This window comes from Dipodomys merriami, unplaced genomic scaffold (assembly GCF_024711535.1).
Source record: "Dipodomys merriami isolate MVZ:Mamm:240054 unplaced genomic scaffold, mDipMer1.0.p SCAF_8, whole genome shotgun sequence".
NCBI lineage: Eukaryota > Metazoa > Chordata > Mammalia > Rodentia > Heteromyidae > Dipodomys > Dipodomys merriami.
The window spans coordinates 15,797,620-15,824,931 of record NW_027206401.1 but is presented as its reverse complement, the minus strand read 5'-3'; the positions used below and the strand labels follow the sequence as shown (position 1 = coordinate 15,824,931).

At 40.8% G+C, this 27,312-nt stretch overlaps 1 protein-coding gene across 5 annotated transcripts in view; it reads left to right on the top strand.

Moving 5' to 3' along the window:
- The window catches only part of Phactr2 (phosphatase and actin regulator 2), a 159,898-nt gene that overhangs the window by 109,149 nt on the left and 23,437 nt on the right, over nucleotides 1-27,312 (top strand). For 3 of the 5 annotated variants that reach the window (XM_070010656.1, XM_070010654.1, XM_070010655.1), the window contains exons 3-8: nucleotides 4,716-4,796; nucleotides 9,325-9,483; nucleotides 15,570-15,809; nucleotides 20,025-20,553; nucleotides 25,340-25,524; nucleotides 26,933-27,089. In XM_070010656.1, coding sequence (XP_069866757.1) covers nucleotides 4,716-4,796; nucleotides 9,325-9,483; nucleotides 15,570-15,809; nucleotides 20,025-20,553; nucleotides 25,340-25,524; nucleotides 26,933-27,089 — 1,351 coding nt within the window. The remainder of the gene's footprint in view (nucleotides 1-4,715; nucleotides 4,797-9,324; nucleotides 9,484-15,569; nucleotides 15,810-20,024; nucleotides 20,554-25,339; nucleotides 25,525-26,932; nucleotides 27,090-27,312) is intronic. The other 2 variants (XM_070010657.1, XM_070010658.1) reach the window with 2 other exon arrangements.

The following is a 27,312-nucleotide window of genomic DNA, read 5'->3' as shown; positions in this document are numbered from 1 at the left end:
ACAAATGACTTGTTGACTACAAGATTTACTCTCGCAGATACTTCCAGAGTAACATGAAATCTGGGCCAAGTATCCACTGAAAGGAGCTAGTGGCATATGCCCCGGCCTCCTCTCCTGAATGTGGGCTCTGCGGCTGGCACGCCATGCCCAGAAGGACATCGTAAATCATTCTGAATTTATGAAGAGCCTAACCATTCTTGTTTTGCACCCTGCTAGCTGCTGGTGTCTCTCCACACTATGGGCTCCCTTCTTCATGCATACAGAGCCTTTTTCAGATAATCCATAGGACCAAAAGCTGAGAATTTTTCCTTAGTCTGGCCCAGCCAAAGAGTAAAGAAGGGAGGAGACAGAAAATTCCTGTTCCTTAAGCCTTTGCCACAAACCTCCCTTGCTTTCTCCTAAATTTGGAGGCTAGGAAGAGGTAGAAAATAAGAATGTTATAATGAGTAGCCTATTTTCTTTTATCCACGTACTCAAGCACTCCATATGTATTTTGAGTACCAGTGGCCTGAAAGTCACCCTGGGAACATAGCAGTTTTTAAAAAGGGGGGGTTCTTTCTGAGATTATACTTACTCATGTCATGCCTATAATCCTAGTTATTCAGGAGACTGAGATCTGAGGATCACCGTTCGAAGCCAGCCCAAGCAGAAAAGTCTCTAAGACTCTTATCTTCAATTAACCACCCCCCACACCAAAAAGTAGACTTGTGGCTCAATGTGGTTGAATGCTAGCCTTGAGCAAAAAAGCTCAGGGACAGCACCTAGGCCCTGAGTTCAAGCAATACCTGTTAGTTCACCCAATGGCATGATACAGAAATCATGGTTTTGCTTTGCTTGGATGTCAGAATCACTCGTGTATTTTCAGTTCGGATAAAAGATCTTAATCATGAGCTGTTTATTTTTATTTATTTATTTTTTTGGTTCCGGTCGTGGGGCCTGAACTCTGGGCCTGGGCGCTGTTCCTCAGCTCTTCAGCTGAAGGCTAGCACTCTACCACTTGAGCCACAGCGCCACTTCCGGCTTTTTTCTTTTTGCTTATGTGGTGCTGAGAGATCGAAACCAAGGGCCTCAGGCATGCAAGGCAAGCGCTCTACCACTGAGCCAACTTCCTAGCCCATGAGCTGTTTATTGAACTAACCAATGACCGTACATCTTACCTAGCTACTGCCTTTGGTGACCTGCATCCCACAAGTCTCTTCCCTGGCAATATACTTCAGCCCTCCCTCTCTGTCATTGAGGTGATTGTATAGATGGCTATACGCTTCAAAGTCAAGGAGCAGCTGACAGGATTCCCGGGGTCTACAGTCACCTTTTTGCTCCCTTTGAGTCCACGTAGCAGATCCCAGCTGCATTCTCCTCATACATCACATCCTGTAGGTTAAAGCCATGGACAATTTGGGTTTGATATGTGGAAGTCTCTGGCAATGAGAGCTGAATGCTGTCTGAATAATACCTCCCTAAGCATGGGGCTGATCGCTGACTGAAGTAGGCCCTGCAGGCAGGAAAGCCTTCTCCTTCCAGAGGTTTGAGAGCAGGTGAGCACGCATCAGGAATGTTCCAGGATCCTGCTGAACTAGAATGACCCCTCAGATTCATTCTGGCGCAGAAGCCCTCTGAGCCTGTGTAAAGGTGTCCAGTGAATGTGCTCTGCAAACACACAGACGCTATATAAACAGGAGGCAAATATTTTAAAAGGTGGAGAATGAGATACTTGTACTTGAGAGCAGGGGTTGGCATTTTGTGCCCAGCCACATACCTTCCATGCTCAGCAGCCTGCTGTTTGCTCTCATTGGCTCTGCACACAGTTATCTGCATTATGTGTTAAAAATGCTCTCAGCCAAAGACCAAACAAATAGCCAATGGCACTTTCCTATCAGGGCCCGTGTAGAGGAGGCAGCGTAAAACCACAAAGCTGTTGCTTTGGATTATTGGCGGGAATCCAGTGCCACGGCCGCTTCAAAGGTCTTGCAGTTTTCAAGGAAAAAGAATTTTTAGCTGTGATTAAGTTAGAAGGAAAGCAACAGAAACTTAAAACTCAGACTAATGAATGCTGTGGGGTCTGTCATGGAAAAGCAGTAACCTAAGTGGATACGCCCTAAGCTCTTGAGTTTTTACTGTAAGAATGAGAGTTTTGAGACTTTCCTAAAGCAGGAATTACTGACGTTTTCATTCATGATACAGGTTCACTCATGGTTTGCCGAGGTTAGATAGTACTTAGTGAGCAGTATGGCTTGCCTTCGTTGTACAGACCAATGTTTAAGAAGCCCAGAAACTTGATGTGACCTAACCAAGGTGACCCACCTTGTCACAGGACATCTAGAACTAGCAATCCAGGATTGCGGTCAACCATATTGTGTCAGGCAACCATGTTGTGACAGAGAGATGCAGCAAACCATATAAAGTTGTGTTTTATATGAGCAAAGGCTGAATAAAGGTAGGAGCGACAGCCAGAGTGATTGCATTGGGAACCGGCTATGTGTTTCAGTTTCCAGAAGGTGACCACATCCTCAGGACCAGCAGCACTCACTTCCGGTTGCATTGCTGCCCCTGGCCTCAATCAAGCTCAGGGCAGAACAGCTGGGAGCCTCTGGGTCTAAACCCAGGCACAGAGACCAGGACAATGAAGCCTGAGTAGGTCAGGACAATCTCTGGGAGGCATCAGTGCCCAGGGTGTTTGTGAAGCACCTGGGACATCTGGGTGCTGGCGCTTGACTCCCTGTGTGAATGGCAAGGGTCTGAAACTTCCTTTGAACAATAACACTCCATTGGAAAGAAGTGTCATGGAGGAACTCTGGTGGTTAGCTTGCTGAATTGTCCATTGACATCATCAGCCTCTAGGTGGTCTGTGAACATCTACTTCTGGGAGGGAGAGTGGAAAGCGGGGTGGGTGAGTGACCAAGAGAAAGGAGAGGGGACTTCTGTGGGTATAACCATTACACCCACATAGTGCTTGCTGCCATGATTTTGATCACTTATTAACTCACTTTCTTGTTTATATTCTAAATCTACCCAAAATATGTTTGACCGAACATACAACAACACACTTACACACTCTACATAAAATATAAGTGATGATGGGGGAAATGTTGGAAGGGGTGATATTGATCAAGGTGACTGTACTCATAATCTGACTTGTTGAATTGAAACCGCTTGTATATATATTAGACATATACACATATACATATACACATGACACCAGGTTACATAGGAAAAAGAAATTTCATAAGAAATCTGTTAAGTATCAACTTGTTTCAACTTTTTTTAAACAGTTGGTATCTGTTTTCTGTGGCTCTTGGGGTAGTATATTAGTATAGTTTTAATGGCTTCTGGTATCATTCTGACTTTAGAAATGAGTTAAAACACACACACATGGACACACGTGCGCACATGCACACGCAGTTTCTAGTTATCAGAAAAGAGAAAGCCAATTTCTTCACGTGAGATTCTGGGGTTCATGCCATAAGTAAACACTTACAGAAGACTTTCATATCTTTGATATCAAGCTCAATGCCCAGGGCATATTCTCCTCTCTCTTGATGGCCTTGTGTTAACCCCCCCCCGCCCCAGCACAGGAGAAACCATGTTCTCAGTGTGCACTTGTGTTCCCTTTGAGTGTGTCCACGCATGGGTTGGGGTAATGGGCTCTCATTTGGCCATGATGTTGAGAGTACTACTGGATTTGCAGACCATGGGGCCAGGAGAGGCATTGTAAATGGGAGAATCAGAAATCCAGGCCTGATATGACTGCCCCCGCCTCACCGGGGGGTACCTTTCTTTCTCTTCTATATGCTCTGGACCCCTTCTCTGGCCCTTACCCACCACAGAGCTTCTGGAGGGTTCTGCAGGACACACTTTAGGGCTGGTCTACTCAGAGGATTAGTAAGTAAAATAATCATGTGTGGGATTTTCACAAAATCTCCAAGAGTAGAAGACAAAGCTGGTGATTTCACAGGCAAGTTGTATTCAAGGAAAACTGAACATTAAGCACCATTCTGACATTGTATCAAGAACATAGATTTCTTCCAGAAGCAGGAAGAATCAGGGTAAGGTTCTCATTCCTTGACAAGCCTGGGAAAGCTGCCCATTCTGACTCTCTTCCATTCGCCTAGGACTTGAGTTTATCAGGGGCTATTCCAGAACCTCCTGGAACTTGTAAGTATGGGAAAGAAAAGACTTACAGAAATCTCATGTGTTAGACTTTTATACCAGATGCTGTGCCAGAGAAAATACTAGAAACAATAGTCCCTTCTCACCCAGATTCAGATGAAATGTTTGTTGGAAATGTGTGGATTGTTTTGGGTTTGTTTTTAAATGTAAATTTACATGTAATGTACATATACTGCATATCATACTGCAGACACATTTGTCAGCATGTGCTTTTTTTAATGTCACTATTAGAGAAAGGAATATTTCAGAGTGAGATGTTATCTCAGTACTCTATGGTTGGTATGGAATAATGTATCTGGGTTCTTGGCCTGAGATTATAGTTTGAAAGACCAGGGATGATAGCTGGACTTCCAATCACCAGTTGCAGTGATTTGTCCATGGCCAAATGTTGGTTTGACTCCAATTGTGTGTTTTAGGATGCTACAAAGTAAGTTGAGGCTTGAGCCCTCTTGTACACAGAATGGGTGTGCCCAAATCTGTTTGGAATATTGTTCTTAATTATTTGAAGCAATGACTTGATTCTTACTTGTGCTTATTCTTTTTAAAAGTATTAGAGAGGAAGATTTCCACAAGACAAAGTAGAGAGGAGCTGATAAGAAGGGGCGTGCTTAAGGAATTGCCTGATCAAGGTGAGGAAATTAATCATACATTTCAAATAACTTGATCCTTCATTTTTGGTCATTCTTTCGTTTTCTTTTGAAATTTAAGATGATCACATGGGGCCTTTTTTCAGGAAAATAGCCAAGAATCTCTCTTTTAGAGTATCTGAGATATTATTGAAAAGAAGTTCAGAGGATTTTCTGGTGATTGCTTCTCCAGACTTCACTCTAAAACATGAAAGTCTACACAGGACAACAAGTGGCTAGAGATAAGGGTAAAGATACAAATGCTTGCATGGCTCCTTTTCTTCTCTTATTCTTTAATCTTTACAGGTGCTTGTTGGAGTTTTAACAGAGTTTTAGCTTAGTAATACTGTGTTTGTTTCTTAAGAACAGCAGTGAAAGAAATGAGAAACGTACCTCATGTCCTTTTCACTTTTTATTGAGTTACTATCAATAAAGCAGGAATGGGCAAATTAGCCTGTTTAGTGCTTACTCTCAAATGCTTTTGCTTTTCATGTATAGTCCTTTTCATTTCTCTGAACTCTAGGCACTTTTTATACTTTGTTACATTATCTATTTTTTTTCTTTGCTCTATTCTTGTGCTTTTCTTCTTCCATCTTAACTCAAAGAAGACTGAGATAGTGGCTCAAAAGAAGACACCAACATTGGTTATTTCTCCAAATAAGTAATATCAACCTATTTTCTCTGTTCCCACTGTTGTTAAAAGGCATTATTACCACAACACTATTGATTTAATCTTAGTCCTCTCTTCCCTTCAATAAGAACTTAATTTGTAATAAAATGTTACCTCTTCTTGGTATATATTCCTTGGAAAGACCTTGACTATTGTTTTTTATTTTGTTAGGTTTTTTTTTTTTTTTTGCCAGTCCCGGGGCTTGAACTTAGGGCCTGGACATTGTCCCTGTGCTTCTTTTGCTCAAGGCTAGCACTCTACCACTGGAGCCACAGCACCACTTCCAGCTTTTTCTGTGTATGTGGTACTGAGGAATCAAACCCGGAGTTTCATGCATGCTAGGCAAGCATTTTACCACTAAGCCACATTCCCAGCCTGGGTTTTTTGTTCGTTTGTTTGCTTTGGTTGGTTTGGTTTTGCATTGACTATTTATAAGTGAAACTGACACAATTCTTCCAAAATCTGAACAATCACAGAGTGGAGCTCGAAAATGCTATAGTCTTACTTCTGCTTCTGAAAACATAGGGTACCAAGTGTTGTGGTGCACACATATGTAATCCCAGGACTCAGAAGGCAGAAACAGAAGGATCTGGAGTTGAAAGCCAGCTTCAGCTCCATAAGAAGTTCATCACTTTGAACTACCTAGCAAGACCGTGTCTAAAAATCACAAAACAAAACAGAAGAAATGACCAGGAATATAGCTCAATGATAAGAGTGAATGCCTGACTAGCAGGTACAAAGCTCTGAGTTTAATCAATACTAACAATTAAAAAACCAAATTAGAGATAGAAAAAGAGTTTACTTTTTCTAAATGTATGTAGCGATAGTCAATTTAAGGATATTGTTAATACAACTTGCTTTTTATTCTACCCAGTCTGTTCAGCAGTTTGCCTCCTACTTAATGATTCTGAGGCTAACATATACTTATTTCCCAGAGATCTGACTCTATTTGACCTTTTCTTAAAAAAAAAAATCTTTCATGGCTGAGTGTTAGTTTTAAAACATTAAAGAACCTAAAAGGGATGGCATTGATCAAGATACATTATACTCAGAAACTGCTTTGTTGAATAGCAACTCTATTATACAACCACTCAAAGGCCATAACTTTAAAAAAGAACTTACCCATAATCCAATAGGCTTCATGTTTGAGAAGACCTAACCTATTGAGTTTTACTCTCCACCTTCTTTGTTGTTATTGTTGTTGTTGTTGTTTCACAAGGTCCACATATAGAACAATAAAAGTTAACTACAGGTTGAAGGTGTCCCAAGATGCCAGTTATAAACAGAACCCTTCTCATTTTCAGTCAGAGGATGGAGAAAATTGGTTTTCTGTCATTGACTCAAAGACAATTACCCTGAGAATTTTAGTCTATGAGACTGGAAGCTGCTATTTTTTGGTGACAGCCACCTCTGTTTCTGCTGGGAAGATTCATTCTTGGCTTTGACCTTCTCGACTTTCTGGTAGCTCTTGACAGTGCTTGTCAGTTCTGCCCTTTATTACATGGGGCCGGATGGACTTTTTCGATCTCTTTTGCTGCCCTGGTTTTAACTTCAGTCCATCCATACCTCACTACAGCTATTATTTTTCCTTTCAGATTCTTCTTCATTCTTTATTTTGCACCAAATTCTCACTTCAATTTAAAAGTTCTGCAGTTGACTTCTCCTGAGAAGTCCATACATGATATAGCCCAAGTTCGGTATTTATCTCTGGTTTTTTCCTTCCATCTTTTCTTGTAGTTTGAACACGAAGGCATGAGGATTTCCTATTGGCCTGCCAGCTTCCTTTCTTTTCTCATGGTACAGTTTTAACCTCCTAATGAGTCACTTCACTGTGCTCATACATGATTTCCTCCTTCTAGCTGTGCCTTTTTGTTTCTCACTTTTTGAGTTTTTTTGTTTGTTTTTGTTTTTACTTCCGTTCCTTACATCCTTGTTTACCAGAAAGAGGTATGTCCCTCCTGGTACCCCTGTGCTATGATGTAACCAATTACTTCTGCCTGTGCATTGTCTCTCATTTTACTTTAAGCTTACTATGACTTTCTGAGGTCTCAGTCCTTTGTGTACAAATGTTACCTCTTGACTCTAACCTGGGACTGGCTCAAGTATCTTCCCAGGTCTTCCTTTACTCTGCTGATATTTGGGTTATGTAGCCCATTCATAGACGGTTTAACTTGTTTTAATTCTGAAACAATTTTCTTATCACTCTGTACTACAAACACTTTCATCACATATACTTTTTTACTTACTATGTTCAATTTTTTTGTTTTCTTCCCTTGAATTCCATATTTATTACAGACATATATCTTTTTTATGCCTCAGCGTAAATATTATTTCTACCTATTTCATTATTTCTGTCATTCTAAAATTCATTTTTTCTCTATGACACTACGTAATTTTCTCCTTAGCTTTTTTATTCAGATTTAAAAAAAATTAAGCAATCAAAGAATTTTAATGTAATTACTTAAAATAGAAGTAAGCTGCCATTAATACAACTTTAATATGAGTTTATTGCCAACTAAAGTCAAACACAACAGAGTTATCTAAAACCTAAGGAGTTTTATACAAAGAAGTGATTTTTTAATTTTTACTTTGCTTGGAATTGTTTGTTTTTACCTTATTTTTATTTTATCTGTGACTGTTCCCTTTAATGCTAATTGCTTGACACCCAATAATTCTTACCTTAATTTTATTGAAATAATTAGTACTTATTTGCAGTGGCGTTTTTTTCTATCTTAAATTTATGTAGGAATCGAATTACAGGTTCTTAGGAATTATATCACTAAGCAACAATTCTTTTTTATTTTGAACAGGATATAATTCTATACTTGTCTCAATTCTCTATGTTAAGTCTGCTTTTTAGAGAAGGCTAATGCATTTTGTAGATGAATTAAAGCAATAATAATGTGAGACATAGTCTCTGTTTTCTAATGATTACCCAAATGATTAATCAAAAAGTGCAAATAAACACCTCAAATCATGTATTCTTTCATGTTTATTGAGTTAATTTTTGTTTTATAATAGTAGTTGAACCTCAAAAATCCTTCTGTATATGAACGAGAGGTAATCTTTTCAAGCATAAATGAATTCAGAGTTTCTACAGTCATTTTTATTTTGGAAACCTTCAGAAATTCTGGAAATTCAGGCATTAAAATTAGTTATTTATGATTTAGATAATATCGTATAAAGTTTATTTTCAGCTCTGTCAAAATCCTCCATAATTAAGTTTTATGCATATTTTCCCAAGTGTTTTCTAATTATTAGATGTTTTAATCTTTCTATAGTCAAGAAAATAAAAACAAAATTAGACTTGGTACCACCTTTCCCCAGAACACAGAGTGGCAGTTATGCTCTTGTGTAATTAACACATGTAGATGTAAGATACTCTGCAGATAGTAGTGCTTGGGAACGTTTCTGTTCTTTCACACGTAATTGCTTTCATGTTATATTTGTGTATTTGCATTTGCTTTGTGTTTTCGGTACATGTTAAGATGTTTATTCCATATTCCAGATTGTTCTTTTTGCCACTTAGTATCTGGGTGACAAAGACACACATAACGATTGACTTCAACCAGACTGTAGCCCAGGAACCAGAGGGACTGTGCTACCTTGGGGCTTTGCATAATGAAGAAACTCATTCCTCCTGTCTGGAACTGGCATGTGGATGTTCCCTCCATGGCTGTTTTTTCTCAAGACTAAATGATTTCTGGCTCTTAGGTTTTAAAGAAATCATTTGGTTAAAACCATGGTGATCTGGTGCCCAGGGACAGAAACACACACCCAGATCTATAGTCTCTAAGTGGGGAACTGATTTTTTAAGAAAGCCATCAAGTTAGACATCTAGGTGTTTCTTTCCCATTTTAGATGGAGATGTAACAGTTAACTTTGAAAATTCAAACGGGCACATGATACCCATCGGAGAGGAATCTACCCGAGAGGAAAATGTAGGGAAGTCTGAAGAAGGTAATGGCTCTGTGTCTGAGAAAACACCACCTCGGGAAGAAAGGGCAGAAGATAAGAAAGGTAAAATAAAGAGAACCACATATTATTATTTCCTTTAGTACATATCAATGTTAAGAACCTGGCCCTTAGGCGTCCAATAGTGAGTCTAAATCATTAGTTTACAATGAGGAAGTTTGAAGGTGCCAAGAAGACAGAATTGATAACTAGGAAAAGAAATAGGATGAATTCCTCAAGAGGATGTGTCCATTTTATAAGCGCAGTGTTAGCTTTTTTATTAGAGGATTAAAGGTAATAATCTGAGCAAGCAGGCTCTTGAAATATAAGAGGTATCTACTAATATCCTCTTTTAGTTTTTTCCTCAAGATCTTAAAAAAGTAAGATGTTGGAACAACTTTCTTAGCTGATTCCAACTGGCCCTTGGTAAGCAGCTCAATGCAGGCTAATACTAAGGCTCAAATGGGTCTTTCAGCCCAGAACTCCTTTTCTAGTCATGAGACTGGGCAGATGACATACACACACCCAATATTATAGGTTCTAGACGTTTCTACAAGAGACCTAGAAAGAGTTAATTCCTAGAGATGCCGCAGCCTCTGCTTCAGGATCTTTCTGTGATTTGGAAATTTTAAAATGTGCCCAGATCATATTGGAAGACTTAAGAAAGAGACCTTGACTTCCAGGGTGAATATGCTACCATAGATTCAGACACTCCCAGCATCCATAAATTCCAGACGCTTGGATTATAGCGCTATACCACTGTTACTACAGGCAGGCTGCCCACCAAGCCTCATCTTTGTGCATATCTTCAATGGGAATCCCACAGGGAGAGATTTTTCTACAAGTTTCTAGATGACTCTATGAAGGATAGAAAGGAAAGCTCAGGAAAGAGATTGTTTTCTGTTCTACAAAGCCCACTTCTGAGTTGGATGGCAAAATTTTCATGAAACTTTATTTGGGTTCCATAGACATATTGAGAACTGCTGGAAACCACTGAAAGTGAAGTTCTCTTCTTCCATTCTTGACCCAAATCCTCTCAAGATGGGGAACTTTGATGGCTTTTATTAAGCAGACCTAGTAACTAAAATCATCTTTTCTGACTAAGTCCACAACCAGTTTTAATTCTTTGCATATAAAGAAACCTTTAAAAGTATTAGAAATCTAGGTTAATCATCTGTTGAGAAATGTATCATTTTATTTTCATCAAATATTAAGAATAATATTGGCAGGCCCTCCACATATAACAATGATTGTAAGAACATAATACTTTTAGTGATATTTCTGAGACGTAACAGAAAGTACACTTGAATTTTAAAGGGCTTCAGTTGAAAATCTTAATGCAATTAGTGACATCTTTTTGGTTTGGGGTTTTTTGTTTGTGTGTTTTTAAGTTCAGCTGTCCTGTTTGAACTGTTAACTTTCAGATCCATCATCTGTCGGTTGTCCCTGGTCTGTGTGGCTAGCATTGTCACCCACTGACTGGGCAGAACATCAGAGGAAGTATTGGCCTTGTCAAGCAAATAAAATGTTTCTGATAGGTTCATATTTTAAAAAGAAGACAACAACAGGTCTCATAAGTTGAGTCGTTTGTTCGGAGTTTCTGTTCTTGGTGAGTTAGAGAGTGTCAGAGAGGGAGATGCACAAATGCTGTCAACAGAGCTCCCTCTGGACAGAGCTCACGCAAGGCCATGCTGATAACAAACGGAAGCATTAGGTTTGGGAACCACTTCCTGAGTCTAAAAAGAATGTCACTCATAACTAATATTGCAAAACATTTTGTTCCATAGAAAAATGCCCTATGAATAAGAATAATTGTTTGATTTCTCTAGTAAGGCCCAATTGGATTCTGAAAACTAACCTGATTGAGTTGGCCTGTCCTCCTCATTTGGTCTCACTCCTTGTCTGAGTTCCTTTCCATTGCAGCCCACCATCCCAGGTGCTTAATGGTAATTCTGGGGTTTAATGTTCCCTCAGCATAAAGGCAGCTTACTCATGGCATCATTTCCTCTACTGATAGGCTGTTTTTTAAAAACCATACCATAGGCCTTGAAAGTCCTAGGGTGCTTGCTTGTCATATCTCTTTGTAAAACAGTATCTCAATACTTTAATATTTGAACCATCAGTGTTGAGGAAAGCAAAGCATATGGCCTTCACATTTAACCTGTGGCTCGGTTCTACGCATTCCACACAGCTCTTGCTGGGCTTCCCAAGGCATCTGACTGTGTAGTTAGTACGGCAGTTCTGGGCCTCCTCTGCTAATACTGGAGACTTCTTCCATAATCTGCACTATGTTACATATAGCAGTTTATGAGACCTCTTAAAATTGTTTAACATTATTTCTATTGAATTTTTATGAAGGTTATTCAACAAGGCAACAGTGAGGCACACTTACCTTGTTCTACAATAATGAGGGACCATCATGGATAAGACCCTGGTGGAGGCTAGGAAAGGACTGGAGAATGAGAGTCAATCAGTAGCCTAAGAGGAGGCCAGACTGACACAGGCAGTTGCAGTACAAGATGCAAAATATAATGGATGAGGGTCTTGAGAGAGACCAGAGAACCCAGAGCAGAGACCAGAATTGTTTCTCGGCGTAAACTAAGACCTGGAGGAGACAGGGAGCTAGTCAGGTATGGGAGATGACCAGGTGCAGAAGGCATGCAGTATGGGGCTGGCTGTAGGGATAGTTGGATTCACACCGCATGTGGCAGCAGAAGTCATGCCTGGAAGCAGACAGCTTGTTTCCCAACTGTGGCATTGTGAAATCTTGTGTTCCAGCATAACCAAAGTGAGCAGATGCCTCCTTCTTAACCTCCTCTGGGGAAGATAATACTCTCCTCTGCATCATTTCTTTCATGTCATCAAATCCTATCATAATAGTAAAAAAAAAAAAAAGGAAAAAGAAACCAACCACACATCTTAAGTCATTACCTCCCGAATACGACAGAAGAGTCTGTCTTCTGTTGATTGTATATCAACCAGTGTATAACACTCATGGAATAGACCTATATTTTAGAGCACTGTGTTGGATGGGATATAAATGTCAGACAGCCAGTCGTGTGGTGTATGCCTGTAGTCCTAGCACTTGGAAGGTTTGAGGCAGGAGGATCATTTCTGACCAATCTGAGCTACATAGTGATACTGTCTGAATAGTTAAATACATAACAGTTTCAAACCGAAGGCATTTTAAGTTATTCAGAAAACATAAACTCTGTATATTCACGTGCACACACACACACACACACACACACACACACACACACACACACACACACACACACACACACACACACACACACACACACACACACACACACACACACACACACAAAACTTTGGAATCACCAGAATGAAAGACATTCAGTGATAAGTGGCTGAGTTGGGAGAGCAAAGAGCAAGCTCCAGGTTTTCGAAGGATCAGCATAGTTTGGCTTGTCCATTTTCTCTCCATTAGGGAGAAAATTGCCAACTGTCACAAACCACCCATCTCTTCCTTTCCCAACCCAGAGGTTCGCTTCCTGGAGGGATTGCTTTATTATTTGTGATGCTGGGATTGAACCTGAGTCTCTCAGGTGTGTATGCATACACTCAGCACATGCTTTGCCACTGAACTCTCTCACCAGCCCATCTACAAGGTATAGTTTTAGAAGTGAAAACCCATAGCAGACTCGGAAAGGCTCACTCGCTGGCCTGCTGTGGAAGGAAGGGAAGTCAGGCATCGTTTGCAGAACAGAGGAGAAAACACGTACCACACAGTGCAGATCACTTCATTATTCTGATGGATGATACGATTATTGAGCCTAGTCCCTGTGTGTGATATTGTGCTGGGGCTAACATTGTACACATTGTATTTTTAAAAAGTCGACTTCTTCCCTATGCAAAAAAAATCTACAAAGTTAGTGTGTTATATTGCATATTGAAATAAATGTTTTAAGCCAGGCATGGTGGCATATACCTATAATCTCTGCACTGGGGAGGCTGAGGTAGGAGGATCATGAGTTCCATGCCAACCTGAGCACGTGTGAGGCATGATTTGAGGTCTCAAAACAGAGGCTGTAATGTTTTAGCTGTGTACCAACTTGGATCATTCTTGGTCCTAACAGACTTATGTCCATTAGAACCTGACTCAGACCTGTTGGGTTGGAGGTAGTGCTGTACTATACAGGATACAGGACAACTGAGGTAGAAGAAAAGATACGTGACTAGAAAGGCAAAAATACAAAGCGGCCTCTCAAAAATGTTGAGTAACTGGTCCATGGAAAGAAAGAAAGAAAGAAAGAAAGAAAGAAAGAAAGAAAGAAAGAAAGAAAGAAAGAAAGAAAGAAAGAAAGAAAGAAAGAAAGAAAGAAAGAAAGAAAGAAAGAAAGAGGTAGAAAAGGCTGATTTCAGCTATAACAACTAGGGAGGGTTATAGTTGAGGCGGGATAAAGGGAGAGTGTTAAAAGACATAGCCAGACATGATAGAACATCCCCATAATCCCAGATTCTTCAGAGGGAGAGATAGGAGAATTGCAGTTTGAGACAAGCCGGGGTGAAGAGGGGGTGCAGAATATTAGGGGTACTTCATCTTAATTCACAGTCTAGATGTGGTGATGCAGGACTGTGTACAAGATGCAGATAGATGAATTGTAGTCTGAAGCTACCCTGGAAAAAAAATTCAAGCTTCTATTGAAAAATAACATAAATCAAAAAAGGGACTAAAGGTGTAACTCAAGTGGAGGAGCACTTGCATAACAAGTACATGACCCTGTCCCTGTGTTCAACCCACAGTACCACCACACAGAGAGGCGGGGAGGGGTGGGAGGGAAGGGACAGAGAGGGAGAGAGTTTTACTGATTTTATTGATTAGCTTTTTTCACTAAAATCATTATTGTTTTAGACACATGCCTGAACTAATAGAGGATATGATTTAAAAGGGGACAGTCTTATTTCATCCTGACTAGAATAAGAAGCAAACCAAAAGAAATGGTAATAAAATGTGAAACATGCCTCTATTAAAGCCCTTTCATTCACAAACGGAAAGGTATACCCATTGAAGGTTGCATTTTGTCTTAACACTGTCTTACGTTGTTAATTGTCCTCCCTTTGTAAAGAAATGGACCAGAACCATTTTATAAAAATTATTTTCATTACAAAATCAATCCCTTTGAGAAAGATACAGATGTGAATGTACAAAGAAACGTATACATTTCCACTTTCAATACTTCTTCTGACATTACTTCTCCATTTCTCCAAAATCCAGGGAAGGTCTCTGTGTTTCACTTTGTGATTTTCTTGTCGGAATTTTAGCGTTTGTCTTTTCAAAGTCATTTATTTATGTTTCCATGACAAAACAAAATATCCCGTGGATTGGGCCCCCTCCTGGCCCATCGTCCTGCTGCAAATTCACAGGGCAGAAGAAGTTATTGTTGAACAGGAAGCTGCCCTAGTTTGTTGGGGAAGCTTGTGAACTTTCATGGAAAGCAGTTCCCTGTTCAGAGCACAGGTCTCATATCATTGTCCTCCAGAGTCTCCCATGGCTGAGAACATGGTGGGTATAGTGAGACTACATTGGAGGCCCTTCCAGGTTGATCAGACTTGAGTTCTCAGAGGAAATTGAGTCCAGTCACTGTTTTGGCACTCAGCCCTCACCCCCAGTGGTGGTACGTACAAAGTACTCACCTATCATTCTCAAAGATCCTTCAGTTGAGATGTTATTAATTTGGAGCTAGAGGAATGGTTCAAGTGGAAGAGCACCTTTCTTGCAAGTGCATTGCCCTGAGTTCAAATCTCTCTTTCTCTCTCTCCTCTCTCTCTCTCACACACACACAATAGTATGCTAATTTTGTTCAATTTAGTGATCCTCTGTCCACCATAGATTGGAGGCTAGAATTGAGGTCCCTGGCTTGTGGACACTTGGGTTTATCCTCAACTTCATCAACATGAATGGTGCCTTTTACCAAAGGCATCGTTGGTGTACTTAGAGAACATGCCCAATGTATCTTTCAGACTTTGATTCTTTTACCCTCCAGATTTGTGCTGTCTAGTGTAGTTGCCCCATCGTGCTTCCAAAGTGCCAAGCTGCCCAGTGTGTGTACTGCTGTCACCATGTCTTGCTCCTGCTGCTTATGTGTGTCTGTATCGGTCTGCTCTGTTCACTTTCTCATTTGTAGAGAACACTGAAAACCACTCTGAAACACCGACAGCGCCTGCTCTACCTCCTTCAGCTCCTCCTAAGCCTAAACCCAAACCTAAACCCAAAAAGTCACCTGTGCCCCCCAAAGGGGCCACTGCCGGGGTCAGCCACAAAGGTGACGAAGCACCTCCCAGTAAAAAAAATGCCAAGGCTCCTGGTAAGCAGGGCCCCGTCCCTCCACCCAAACCAACAGGCCGAAACACGACCCGAGAGTCTGGTGAGTATGTCTCCAGGGCATTGTGGGATTGAGTCCAGAGTGCTGGGCTATGGGAGGGGAAAATTGTGGTTCTTTTGTCATCTCGGGATATAAAACCAAGCATGCAACATGGACAGAGAATGTCTCAGGAACCTCACTGTACCTGTCTGCAGGGGACAGTCAACCAGGTGCTTAGTTCACCTTGATTGGGGTAACTATGCCTCCTTCTTGTTGGGATCCACTATTAATAGTCACAGGGAGACCCACTCCAGTTGGCTCCCTGTGAATGATGCTGGACAAATAGGACATGATGCACATAGTGAATGACTTTCTGTCTTCTAAGAGTGTAAGTTTCTCATTGGTGTGGGGTTTGGTTTAAAATACCTTAGATTGGCTTGTTAGACTATGTCATGTATATAGCTGGTATGGGTGCTGGATCGCTCTTCCAGTAAGTGACAAATGATTCATACATTTGATTGAGCTCAACGCTCACTGCCTTTTACTCCAGTAAAATCTATTCCAGTGGAGTTGAAAGTTGTAAGGCAAAATATCCTGGTATGGTAGACTTACAAGTTGCTACCACAGATGACCAGTAGACAATAGCATCTGGTCTTGTAGATTCAGCCTTCCTTTCAACTCTAACCTACTCCATGCAGAGTAGAGCTCCCATTCCTGAGTAAAGTGGAATAAAGATGACTTCCCTACCATCTAGCTTTGCAAAGGCTATTAACCAAAGTTTACATAATCTGAGGCTTTTCTCCATTAACATGTGCATAAAACTCTTCTGTCTTCCAGCAGGTCTTACTTTCCTCATCGTCCTCAGCAATATTCTGGCAATGACCTATTAGGATCTGTCTTAATGTTGATCGGTTTTTGTTCCCCCTTGTAATGTATACCCATCCTACTCAAATTCATGTAATAGTGGACAGAATAACAGCTCTCTCTAAATGCAAAAAGACTTCTCTCCCTTCCATTCTGTCTTGCCATCTTGGACCTTTAGTGTCTGGTCTCTTCCAGACAGTCCTAATATGAAATATCTCAGGGTGATGTGCAGAGAATATGTAAGGGCCTTTTCCTAGGGGAATATCTGCCGTCCCATGTCTGAGTCTAGTCTTGTTACTGGGGGTTTCCCTGATGGCCTCACCATGCCTGAAGGGAGGCAGGCCGTGAGCTCCTTCATAAAGAAAAGCCCTGACCGTGACTCTGCCGTGGAGAATGAAGATCTCATCTTGCACACACTTCCTCCCTCATTCATTACATGGTAGGAGTTCACTAAGCACTCGCTGGCTCTGAAAAAAAAATGCTATTTTACCTGAAGATTTTTTTATTGACTTGTGATTTTCCTAAGGGAATATTACATTCCATGTATCTATGACATTAAATGTAAAGGCCTGAGGAGGCCTTTGTATAAATAAGAATGTGACTATTCCCAGGGTTATGACAGAGAAACAAAGCCATTCCTTAAGGATCTTTTCAAATCAAATATTGGTAATATTCCTTCAGACTCCTGCTCATATTCCATTTGTAACCATTTAGAATTCTTTGCATGGTAGTTTTGTATTGTTTGAATAGTGCTGACCCTCATATAATAGGTCAAATGTGGTTCTCAACCTTTGATTTGATGTTTTAAGTTATTAAACAACAGTTGTCACATGATATGCTCCCTCTATTATTTAATGGGGTGGCCATATAAAGCTGCTTGCTTATCAGTAAGCTATTTGTACCTTCTCTGCTTTGCAGAGAATTAAGGGTTAATCTCCCTTGTTTATTTTCTTTCTCATTATTAACTGAGAGGCAGCACTTTTTAAAAACAATTGATTCCAACAAAGCCTGTTATACTGAAAAAATACTTAATGAAAAAATATGATATGGCTTACATTTGTCTCCCAGGCATTAAAAATAATAATTTTATTTCTTAAGACAGGGTAAAATTAAATGTATCTTATGAAAGAGTTTTCTAAAAATTTACTAGAATATTATTAGAGTTGATAGATGGAAGAGATTCCATCAAACTTACCTAAGTAAACAGTAGAGCATGTTTAGGTGCAAAATCTGTTGAAAAAAAATAGGCTTAGGATGCAAAAGTATGCTTAGTGAGTTTGTCTTCTACACAAGGAAAGGTAAGAACTTGGGTCATTCCAAGTCTAGATTTGGTGATGGAGAATTCTATATTGTGTATTATGTACAAATTATATATGTATATATATATAGAGAGAGAGATGAGAGAGAGAGAGAGAGAGAGACAGAGAGAGAGAGAGAGAGAGAGAGAGAGAGAGAGAGAGACAGAGAGAGAGAGAGAGAGAGAGAGAGAGAGAGAGAGAGAGAGAGAGAGAAACAACCCACACTAGAGAGACTTTTTTGAGCCTGGACCTGTCACTACATGAAAGTGACTCCTATCACATACTAAAACTAATGAAGTCATATATATATATATATATATATTATATATATATAATATAATATATATAATTAACTATCGCTTTGTTTGGATTTCATCTTTGACCCTCCCAGTTGACTTCAATGTAGTTATAACTTGAGTTATGTTTAGTAGCATCAATGTGCAATGTGGTTTTTCACCACAATACTAACAAGAGCTTTCCTAAGATTGCATCTATCTATGAAAGATGGTATAACCCCTCATGAAGTTAGAGAGACATGTAATATTATAATAGAGCAGCTAGAAGAAGTTATAGATCATAGAGGCCATGAAACATAAGAATATTCACATAAGCATCAAATATATTTTCAAGAATGACATGAAGAAGATAATTGACTTTGCTTTCTACAAACAATTTAGTGAAAGGCAGAGCTATCCAGAAGTAAGCAAATAGACCATGGCAATCCTTTAAAGAGTCATTTTGAACAGAAGCAAAAAGAGTCATTAGATTTATGAATTCTGTCATCAGAAGTTGTGGGAAGAGGCAGGTGAGTTGGCACACATAGATACCAGCTACTCAGGAGGCCCAGGTAAGAGGATCACTTGAGCCCAGGAACTTCAGACAAACCTAGACAATATAGTGAGACCTTGTCTTAAACATAAATAAAGCTGAATGCTAGTGGCTAACACCTGTAATCCTAAGTACTTAGGAGGCTGAGATCTGAAGAATCCAGCCCAGGGAGAAAATCTGTAAGACTCTCATCTCCAATAAACCTCCAGAAAGTTAGAAGTGGAGCTGTGGCTCAAGTAGCAGAGTGGCTGGCCTTGAGCACAAAAAGCTCAGGGACAGTGCCCAGGCCCTGAGTTTCAGCCCCAGAATTGGCACTATATCACTATAATATATATTCTATATATACACACACATAAAAAGATATAGTAGAAGCTCTCATTGTGATATTCTTTCCCTTCAAATTATTCAGATGCTACCCATGTAAATTCTTCTTGTAAAAACAAATGAAACCGGCTAGGTACCAGTGGCTCTCGCCTGTAATCCTAGCTATTCAGGAGGCTGAGATCTGAGGATCATGGCTCAAAGCCAGGCCAGGGAGGAAAGGCCGTGAAACTCTTATCTCCAAAACAAAACACCAGAAAACTGGAAGAGTGCTGTGGCCCAAGTGGTAGACCGCTCGCTTTGAGCGGAAGAGCTGAGGGACAGTGCTCAGAGTTCAAGCCCTATGACCAACCAACCAAAACAAAACAATTGAAACCATTTTCCTACCTTTTGATGTTTTGAAGGAGGTTTCTTTTCTGAGTACCTTGTCCTAGTAGGTTATTGAAATGGTGGTTACTCTTTAACAAGGAGACAAGCGAATTTGCTTTTGACTTAGAAAAGGCTAGCTGGTGGCATAGCACAGCTTCTTCAGAATACGGGGCTGACTCCGTTAGAGAACACCCGTCAATGTGGAGACTCACTTGGGCTCTCAGTGGACCCCACTGACCACTGGTGACGGTCCTCTTCACACCCCAGTGCCTCTTTTTTAGAGGTAAAGAGCTGTTCTGGGTGGCCATAGGACAAAGAGCTGAGGGCTCCCTTTTGGTTGTTCCCCGAAACACGACAGGAGAGAGGAGCAAGGGGGGCTCTTGTCCCTTAGTTTTTCTCTACATTTCATTTGTTCCATACTACATTCAGGATAGGTGGGAGACAGAAAACCAGCTCAATAGCATTATTAGCTGATGTTCTCCCAAATGTGAAAGGGAACAGTTGAAATGTCATGACAGTAATCGCTCATGACAGTTTAGTCACTTCATTCAAAAGCATTGCATCCTTTGGTCTTTAATGCAACATCTCTCTGTTTTAGCTGGCTCTTCTCACTTGAAAAAACCAACTGGTTCCAAAACATCTGCTTCACCGTCCACTTCATCCACCTCTTCTCGACCGAGAGCTTCCAAGGAGACAGTTGCTAGCAAAACAGGGACAGTGGGAACAGCAAAGGGCAAGAAAAAAACTGGCAAGCAGTCATCGGCCTCCAGACTGTCCTTAGACGCCGCCATACCTGGCCCATCTGATCTTAAAGGAGACCCTGCAGAGACCAGCGTGGGGAGCCTCCAACCTGAGCAGACTGTCCCTGAGGCTGAGGAGCAGGCTACTGGCAAATCCAAGGCCACCGGCCCTTTGCCTCCTGTGACTCCACCACCCTCCTCCCCGGCCCTCCCTCTGCCTCTTGAAGATCAGTGCATTATTGCCTCAGACACACCACTGGTCCTGGTCAGCAATGGAGCTGGCCAGCCCATCTCTGCCTTAGACCCCAGCCAACTCCTTGGGACCGAAGAACCCACCACTCTCTACTCAGGCACTGGCTTAAGTGTTAACAGAGAAAACGCAAAATGGTAAGTCAGGCCCAAATCTCACTTTCCATCTAAGTACCAAAAAGTTCACTGAAGTCATGAATGAGTCTCTCTATTTTTTTATTGAGCTGATGAATGTTAGGTAAACACACACGGAGTCCAGCCATTGGTTTTTCTTAGCCCTGCCCTGGGAATGCCAAGAGCTATGGAGAAAATTTCATTGATGAAGTTACAAACACCACTTCAGCTCTCTTAACTTTCAAGAATACACAGCAGCTCGACAGTGTGTGTGTGTGTGTGTGTGTGTGTGTGTGTGTGTGTGTGTGTGTGTCTTTAAATAGTTCTTTTCTCCTTCCTTAGATTGTTTATCTTTAGACCTTGATTATTGGGGTCCAGTTGGCTTACCCATCATCATCATAACAAGTCAGCTTCTTCCCCCAAGAAAATTAAGACTCAGGAAAAAACTCTAGAATTCCAACTCCTTCTCCAACAAGAGAGGGGTTCTCATTTTTCCTCCTATAATTTCCCACCCAGCTTCCTCTAGTTCTATACAGTTCCGCTAGTTCTATACAGAATCGGTTATTTTATCTACTGGTAGATAATGGTCCTACCAGTTGCCCAATCTAGAAACGTGGGGATCTTCCTAGAATTCTCATCTTTCTATGTATCTAAGCACAAAGTCCTACAAACGCGCTACTGAAAGAGTAAGTAAGATAAGGCATCCTTCTTATCCCACAGGTATGAACAGAAGGTTGTCATAGATGCAATTACTAATTCTATCTAGGGAAGGCTTGGAGTTCTTAAATCCAGCTTCTTCTATCTTGTTTCTAAGAATAAAACCTAAATCCAATCTTCAATGTTGTAGTAGGTTTTCTTTCATTAAAAAACCATTCATGTATTAATTAGATTGGTTTTGATCAAGACAGTAAAATATCAACTTTTTAAAGGGCTATGAATAATAACCTTCATTTATTGAATTCTTAATATCAGGAGCTAGAATGCTACATTCATTATCATTTAATTCAGATAAATCTCCCCTGGGGTTTCCTGCTTTATAGATAAGAAAAGTGGGACTGAGAGAGGTAACAGTGTGCTCAAGATCACACCATGCGTGAACAGAGGCAGAGCTGAAGTGTACGCCTGACACTGCGTATTGAGATGCAGGCCGGCAATCACTTGAGATCTCTTCTCAAACTATTTATTTTCATGGGTTTTGTTTTCTTTTTTCTTTTTTGCCAGTCCTGGGGCTTGAACTCAGGTCTGGGTGCTGTTTCTGAGTTCTTTTGCTCAAGACTAGAGCTCTACCATTTGAGCCACAGCTCTATTTCTGGCTTTTTCTAAGTAGTTGATTGGAGATGAGAGTTTCATGGAATTTACTGCCTAGGATAGCTTCAAACAGCAATCCTTACATCTCAGCCTCCATAATAGCTAGGATTGTAGGCGTGAGTTACCGGTGCCCAGTTGTGAGTGTGATTGTTTTTTCTTTTTTTAAAGCAAAATATTGGCCAACATGCCCAAAAAATACAAGTGTTTAAGATAACATCTAAATTTATGGAAATAGATTATTGAGTTCTTGGATTAATCATTCAATATACTGAAGAATAAGGATATTAGGTGGTCTTGAGCATTGAGAGAGCCGATGGTCAAAGATGACCTGACTGTTCAGTTCACTTCCATAAACAGGAAGCTACTGTTTTATACTAAGTATCATACTGCATGCTGAGAGTTTAATACCCCTAGATAGCCTGCATGTGAGTAATTGTCACATTGGTAAATATCAGTTTTCCATTTCTAATGATGCTACCCTTGGGGGACCTAGATCAGGATGTTACGGGTCATTAGAATATCATAGATTTTCCTGGTAGGGATAGTCAAAGTAACTAATGCTTTCCTTTAAAAAAAACTATACATTTGTCGAAAATGAAAATTCCAACTATAATTTATCTTACATGGATAGTTTCTGTTTGTTCTTGAATTAATGAACCTGGAGTAAGTTTTCTCTCCAATTTTCTTCTGAATTCTTTCTTCCTCTATCAAGTGGATATTTAAGTGTGAAGTTTGGACTCTTAGATGCTGGTTTTACTTAGAACTCTCCCTCAGTTATATTTAGTTACCTAAAGTGTGAAAAATCTTGTCATTTTATGAAAAGACTTCTGTTTGGAATACAAACATCAAAACTTGAAAGAGGGCAAGTAGCTATGTATAAAAATACCTAACCTGGATTTCCAGATTGTGGGGTTCTAAGTGTAGGGTTTTGTTTGTTGGTAGTTTTATCCACAACATACATATGTGTTGTATTCTAAGGCAGAAATTGATCAACCCATTTTGAGGCTGTATCCAAGGTGACTTTTGTTAAACATTTCAAGAAGCACCATTTTGTCCAACGTGCCAAGAAACTGGGGGGGGGGGGATTAAAGTGAAGGGAAGACTGACTGACAGTAATTAACCAGTAGTTAATGTTAAGTATAACTTAGAACAGTCGTATAACTTTTTTTGTGTGCCATTACTGGGGCTTGAATTTAGGGCCTGGAGGCAGTCCTTCAGTTCTTTCATGCTTAAGGCTGAGGCTCTACCACTTGAGCCACAGCTCCACTTGTGGCATTTTGCTAGTTAACCGGAGCTAAGTCTCACTCTTTCCTGCTCACTCTGGCTTTGAACCATGACCCTCAGGTCTTCGCCTCCTGGTTCAGTAGGGTTACTGGAGTGAGCCACTGACATCTGGCTCATTAATATTAATTTGATAAAATAGAAAATAGGTATGACGGGCTGGGAAGGTGACTCAGTGGTAGAGCGCTTGCCTTGCATGCATGAGGCCCTGGGTTCGATTCCTCAGCACCACATAAGCAAAAAGCCGGAAGTGGCGCTGTGGCTCATAGTGGTAGAGCGCTAGCTTTGAGTTGAAGAGCTGAGGGACAGCGCCCAGGCCCAGAGTTCAAGCCCCACAACCGGACCCAAAAGAAAAAAACAAGAAAAAGAAAATAGGTATGACATTGTATGCAACATAGAACACTGAGTAAACTGTGAGTCTCCCATCTGGATTCTAGATTGGATTTTTTTTTTTGGGGGGGGGGTCCGGTCATGGGGCCTAAACTCTGGGCCTGGGCACTATTCCTCAGCTCTTCAGCTCAAGGCTAGTGCTCTAACACTTGAGCCACAGCGCCACTTCCGGCTTTTTTCTTTTTGCATATGTGGTGCTGAGGAATCAAACCCAGGGCCTCATGCATGCAAGGCAGGCGCTCTACCACTGAGCCACCTTCCCAGCCCACTGGATTTTTTTTTTTAACCGTAGTTGGGAAACTTTCTTCGGTCATTTCTTGGGTTGAAAATTACCTGCCTAGTTTATAGTATATACTGCTTATACATTGTAAATGTATTCTGAGTCTGCAGAGTATAAAATATGATAAAATACAAATGGTGAAATTAAAGTAATAATTTCATTAAAACTTAGTAAAGAATGACACAAATTACAGGGCTTGACTCTGAAGTATCTTCTATTCTGCTAAATCCAGAAAGAATTATTATTAATTGATGTGTATATTAAACATTTTGTGATCACTAATAATGACAGTCTTTTCAAACATGAATGGTTTCCAGTAGCAATCAACTAAAAAGACAGACCACAGAAAAGTTTTCCCATAAAACATAAGCCAGCCAGGCACAGGTGGCTCATACCTGTAATCCTAACTACCCAGTAGGCTCAAATCTGAGGATTAAAGTTCAAAGCCAGCTCAGGCAGACAAGGACAATTATCTTATCTCCAGTTAACTATGAAAAAGCTGGAAAAGAAGCATGGCTCAAGTTTAGAGCAAAAAAAAAAAAAAAAAGCCAAGGGAGAGCAAGATGCTGAGAGTTGAATCCCTAGTACTGATATTTTCTCTTCCTAGCATGGTGGCACAAGCCTGTAATCCCATCACCCAAGAGGGATGAGGCAGGAAGACAGAGTTAGAGGATATCCTGTTTCAAAAAATGATGATGATAATGGCCATGTTTTCTCTTAGTTAAGATGGTGTGCTTAGGGAAACAGTATAGTGGCTTCTCAAAAAAATTAAACATAGAAACCAGTTGCCAATGGCTCACACCTGTAATCTTAGCTACTCACTCAGGAGGCTGAGATCTGAGGGTTGTGGTTTGAAGCCAGCCTGGGACGAAAGTCCATGAGATTCTTTTTTGGGGGGGAGGGGAGGGGTCCGGTCATGGGCCTGAACTCTGGGCCTGGGCGCTGTCCCTCAGCTCTTCAGTCCAGGCTAGCACTCTACCACTTGAGCCACAGCGCCACTTCCGGCTTTTTTTTTCTGCTTATGTGGTGCTGAGGAATCGAACTGAGGGCCTCATGCATGCAAGGCAAGTGCTCTACCACTGAGCCACCTTCCCAGCCCCATGAGACTCTTATCTCCAGATAACCACCAAAGTTGGATGTAGTACCATGGATCAAGTGGTAGAGCACTAGTGTTGAGCACAAAAGCACAGGAGAAGCTTCCAGGCCCTGAGTTCAAGTCTTAGGACTAGTGTGTGTGTACACACACACATAAACAAAACACAGAATTATACCCTTCTGTGTATATTAGCCTAAAGAATTGGATTTGTATGCCTGGGTTCTTAGCAATACTATTTACTATAGCCAAAAAGTGGAAAGAGCTCACATGTAGGATTGTGACTGGTGAACAGATAAACAGAATGTGGAATATATGTACAATGCCCTCTGTCCAGCTTCTGCTTTCCCCAGCCTGAGCAGTGCCTGTGTGGCACTGTAAGCTCCTTTTACGATGTTGGCGCCCCCTCAGGTGGCTCTGAGCTTCGCATCACCCCTATGTTTCTGTGCCCTTCCCAGTTTTATGACCAAAGATGAGATGGAGAAGGCAGGACCTCAGCTGCTGGCCCCTGGACTGATGGGAGAATCCTCAGAGGAAGATGGCCCACAGGAGTACCAGGCCACCGACTCTGATTCAGATGGCCCAATCTTGTACACAGATGATGATGAGGAAGAGGATGAGGATGATGATGGCAGTGGAGAAAGTAAGACTGTTTGCAGGAGGTGGGGAAGGGAGAGGATGGTGGACAGAGGCAGCTGCATGTTACAAAGAGCACAGATTTCTTGAGCTACCAGACAGCTGGTGTTTTTCTTCTCTTGGCTTTCTTTCTCACAGTAGATGTATGGCTATCCTAAAGTTAGCTATGATGACAAGCCCTTGTGGATGATGATGCCAAGGGATGGCTCTGGCCTTCATCCGTGAACGACATGGGCACCTTTGTGTTTATACCAAGGCTTTCTAATGAGAAGTGCCTTTCTCAGATCAGAGATACCCCTTCCCTCCTGGGACTGTTGTTGAAGAAACAGCATCAAGGCAGGGTACACTGGCTTGTTCATCTAAGTGTGTGAGAATTTCACTTACTTCTATTCAGCAGTTTTCATAAAGAAGAGGGAGGAATGAATGAATGGCAAGTAGCTTTTTAGACTTAAAAACGCTCATTCAACACATCAGGGAAAGGTAGAATAGGGAGCATGCCTGAATTAAAGAAAGTCAATGCTGCCATTTATATTCAGCTTAAAGAACTAGAATGTGTGGTTATTTTTTAAAACCTCTGAGCAAGATGACTTGGGAGGAATTCACCATGGGATTGAATTTATAGATTATGAAAATGCATATATATTTATATATTATGAATGCATATATATTTTAAAATGTTAAGTCAAAAAATTGGGTCAAGATGACCAAAGTTATACACACATGTACACATGAAGAAAGCATAATGGGAACCATAAAACACTGTTTGGAAAAAGGGAGAGGAAAAAGAAGTGGGGGACTATAAAAAAAAAGAAACATTTTTGTTGCACTCATGATTAAACAGAAGTTTGTCAGATTCCCTCTGATTTGTATAGAGGATGAAAAAAAGCAAAATTATGTCATCCATCGGGTATGAGCTCTCATCTGCTGAGATTTAAGGGTCCATGGGTAATTGAAGGTTACAACATTTGTGTACATGCTAGACTCTTTGCCAACATGAATGCAGCACAGAGGATGACAGGGATTAACTGTACAGAACAAATAAAATTTGTGTTAACTTGAAAAAGAAAAGGCAGGAAAAGCATTGTGCAATCACTAATTTCCATTATCCACCGTATCAGCGAAATACCACCATATCTCTTCAGCTATCTGTTTCCAAGTATTGAGCTTATAGACTTCCAAGTTTTATCATGGTGTCCCAATATTTTCCCAGAACATTTAAAAAAAATAGTTCATGAGGCTTCTCAGAATGAACTATATCCAAAGTTGAAATCTTTTTCCCCCCTCGGTTAATTAGAATTGCCCTCTCATATGTGGATGAAGAATTTAGCCTGCACCCTCTTTAAAGTGGAGTGTAACCTGAACACACTGGCTAATGGCTGCTTTATCTGCATCCCTCACCTGGTTTCAATCCTCAGGTACTTTGGCAAGTAAGATCCGGCGGAGGGATACTCTTGCTATCAAACTTGGCAACAGACCATCCAAGAAAGAGTTAGAAGACAAAAACATCTTACAGCGTACATCTGAAGAAGAGAGGCAGGAAATCCGGCATCAAATCGGAACCAAGCTGGTCAGGTAATTGCTGGTGTGGTAAGCAGGACTGACTGATTTGTACCTGCCTCCCTCCTGAAGTGTACAACCTACCTGAGATCAATGTGAATTTGGGGGAAGTTATGGACATAGCAGCCCATCTGGTCTTTTAAAGTTAGTTTTGTATGGTCAATCAGTCAAAAACCCATCCCCTTTTGAGGTGTGAATTCTCTGCCAGCCAGTGGCTTTGAGATCTCTAAAGGTCTCG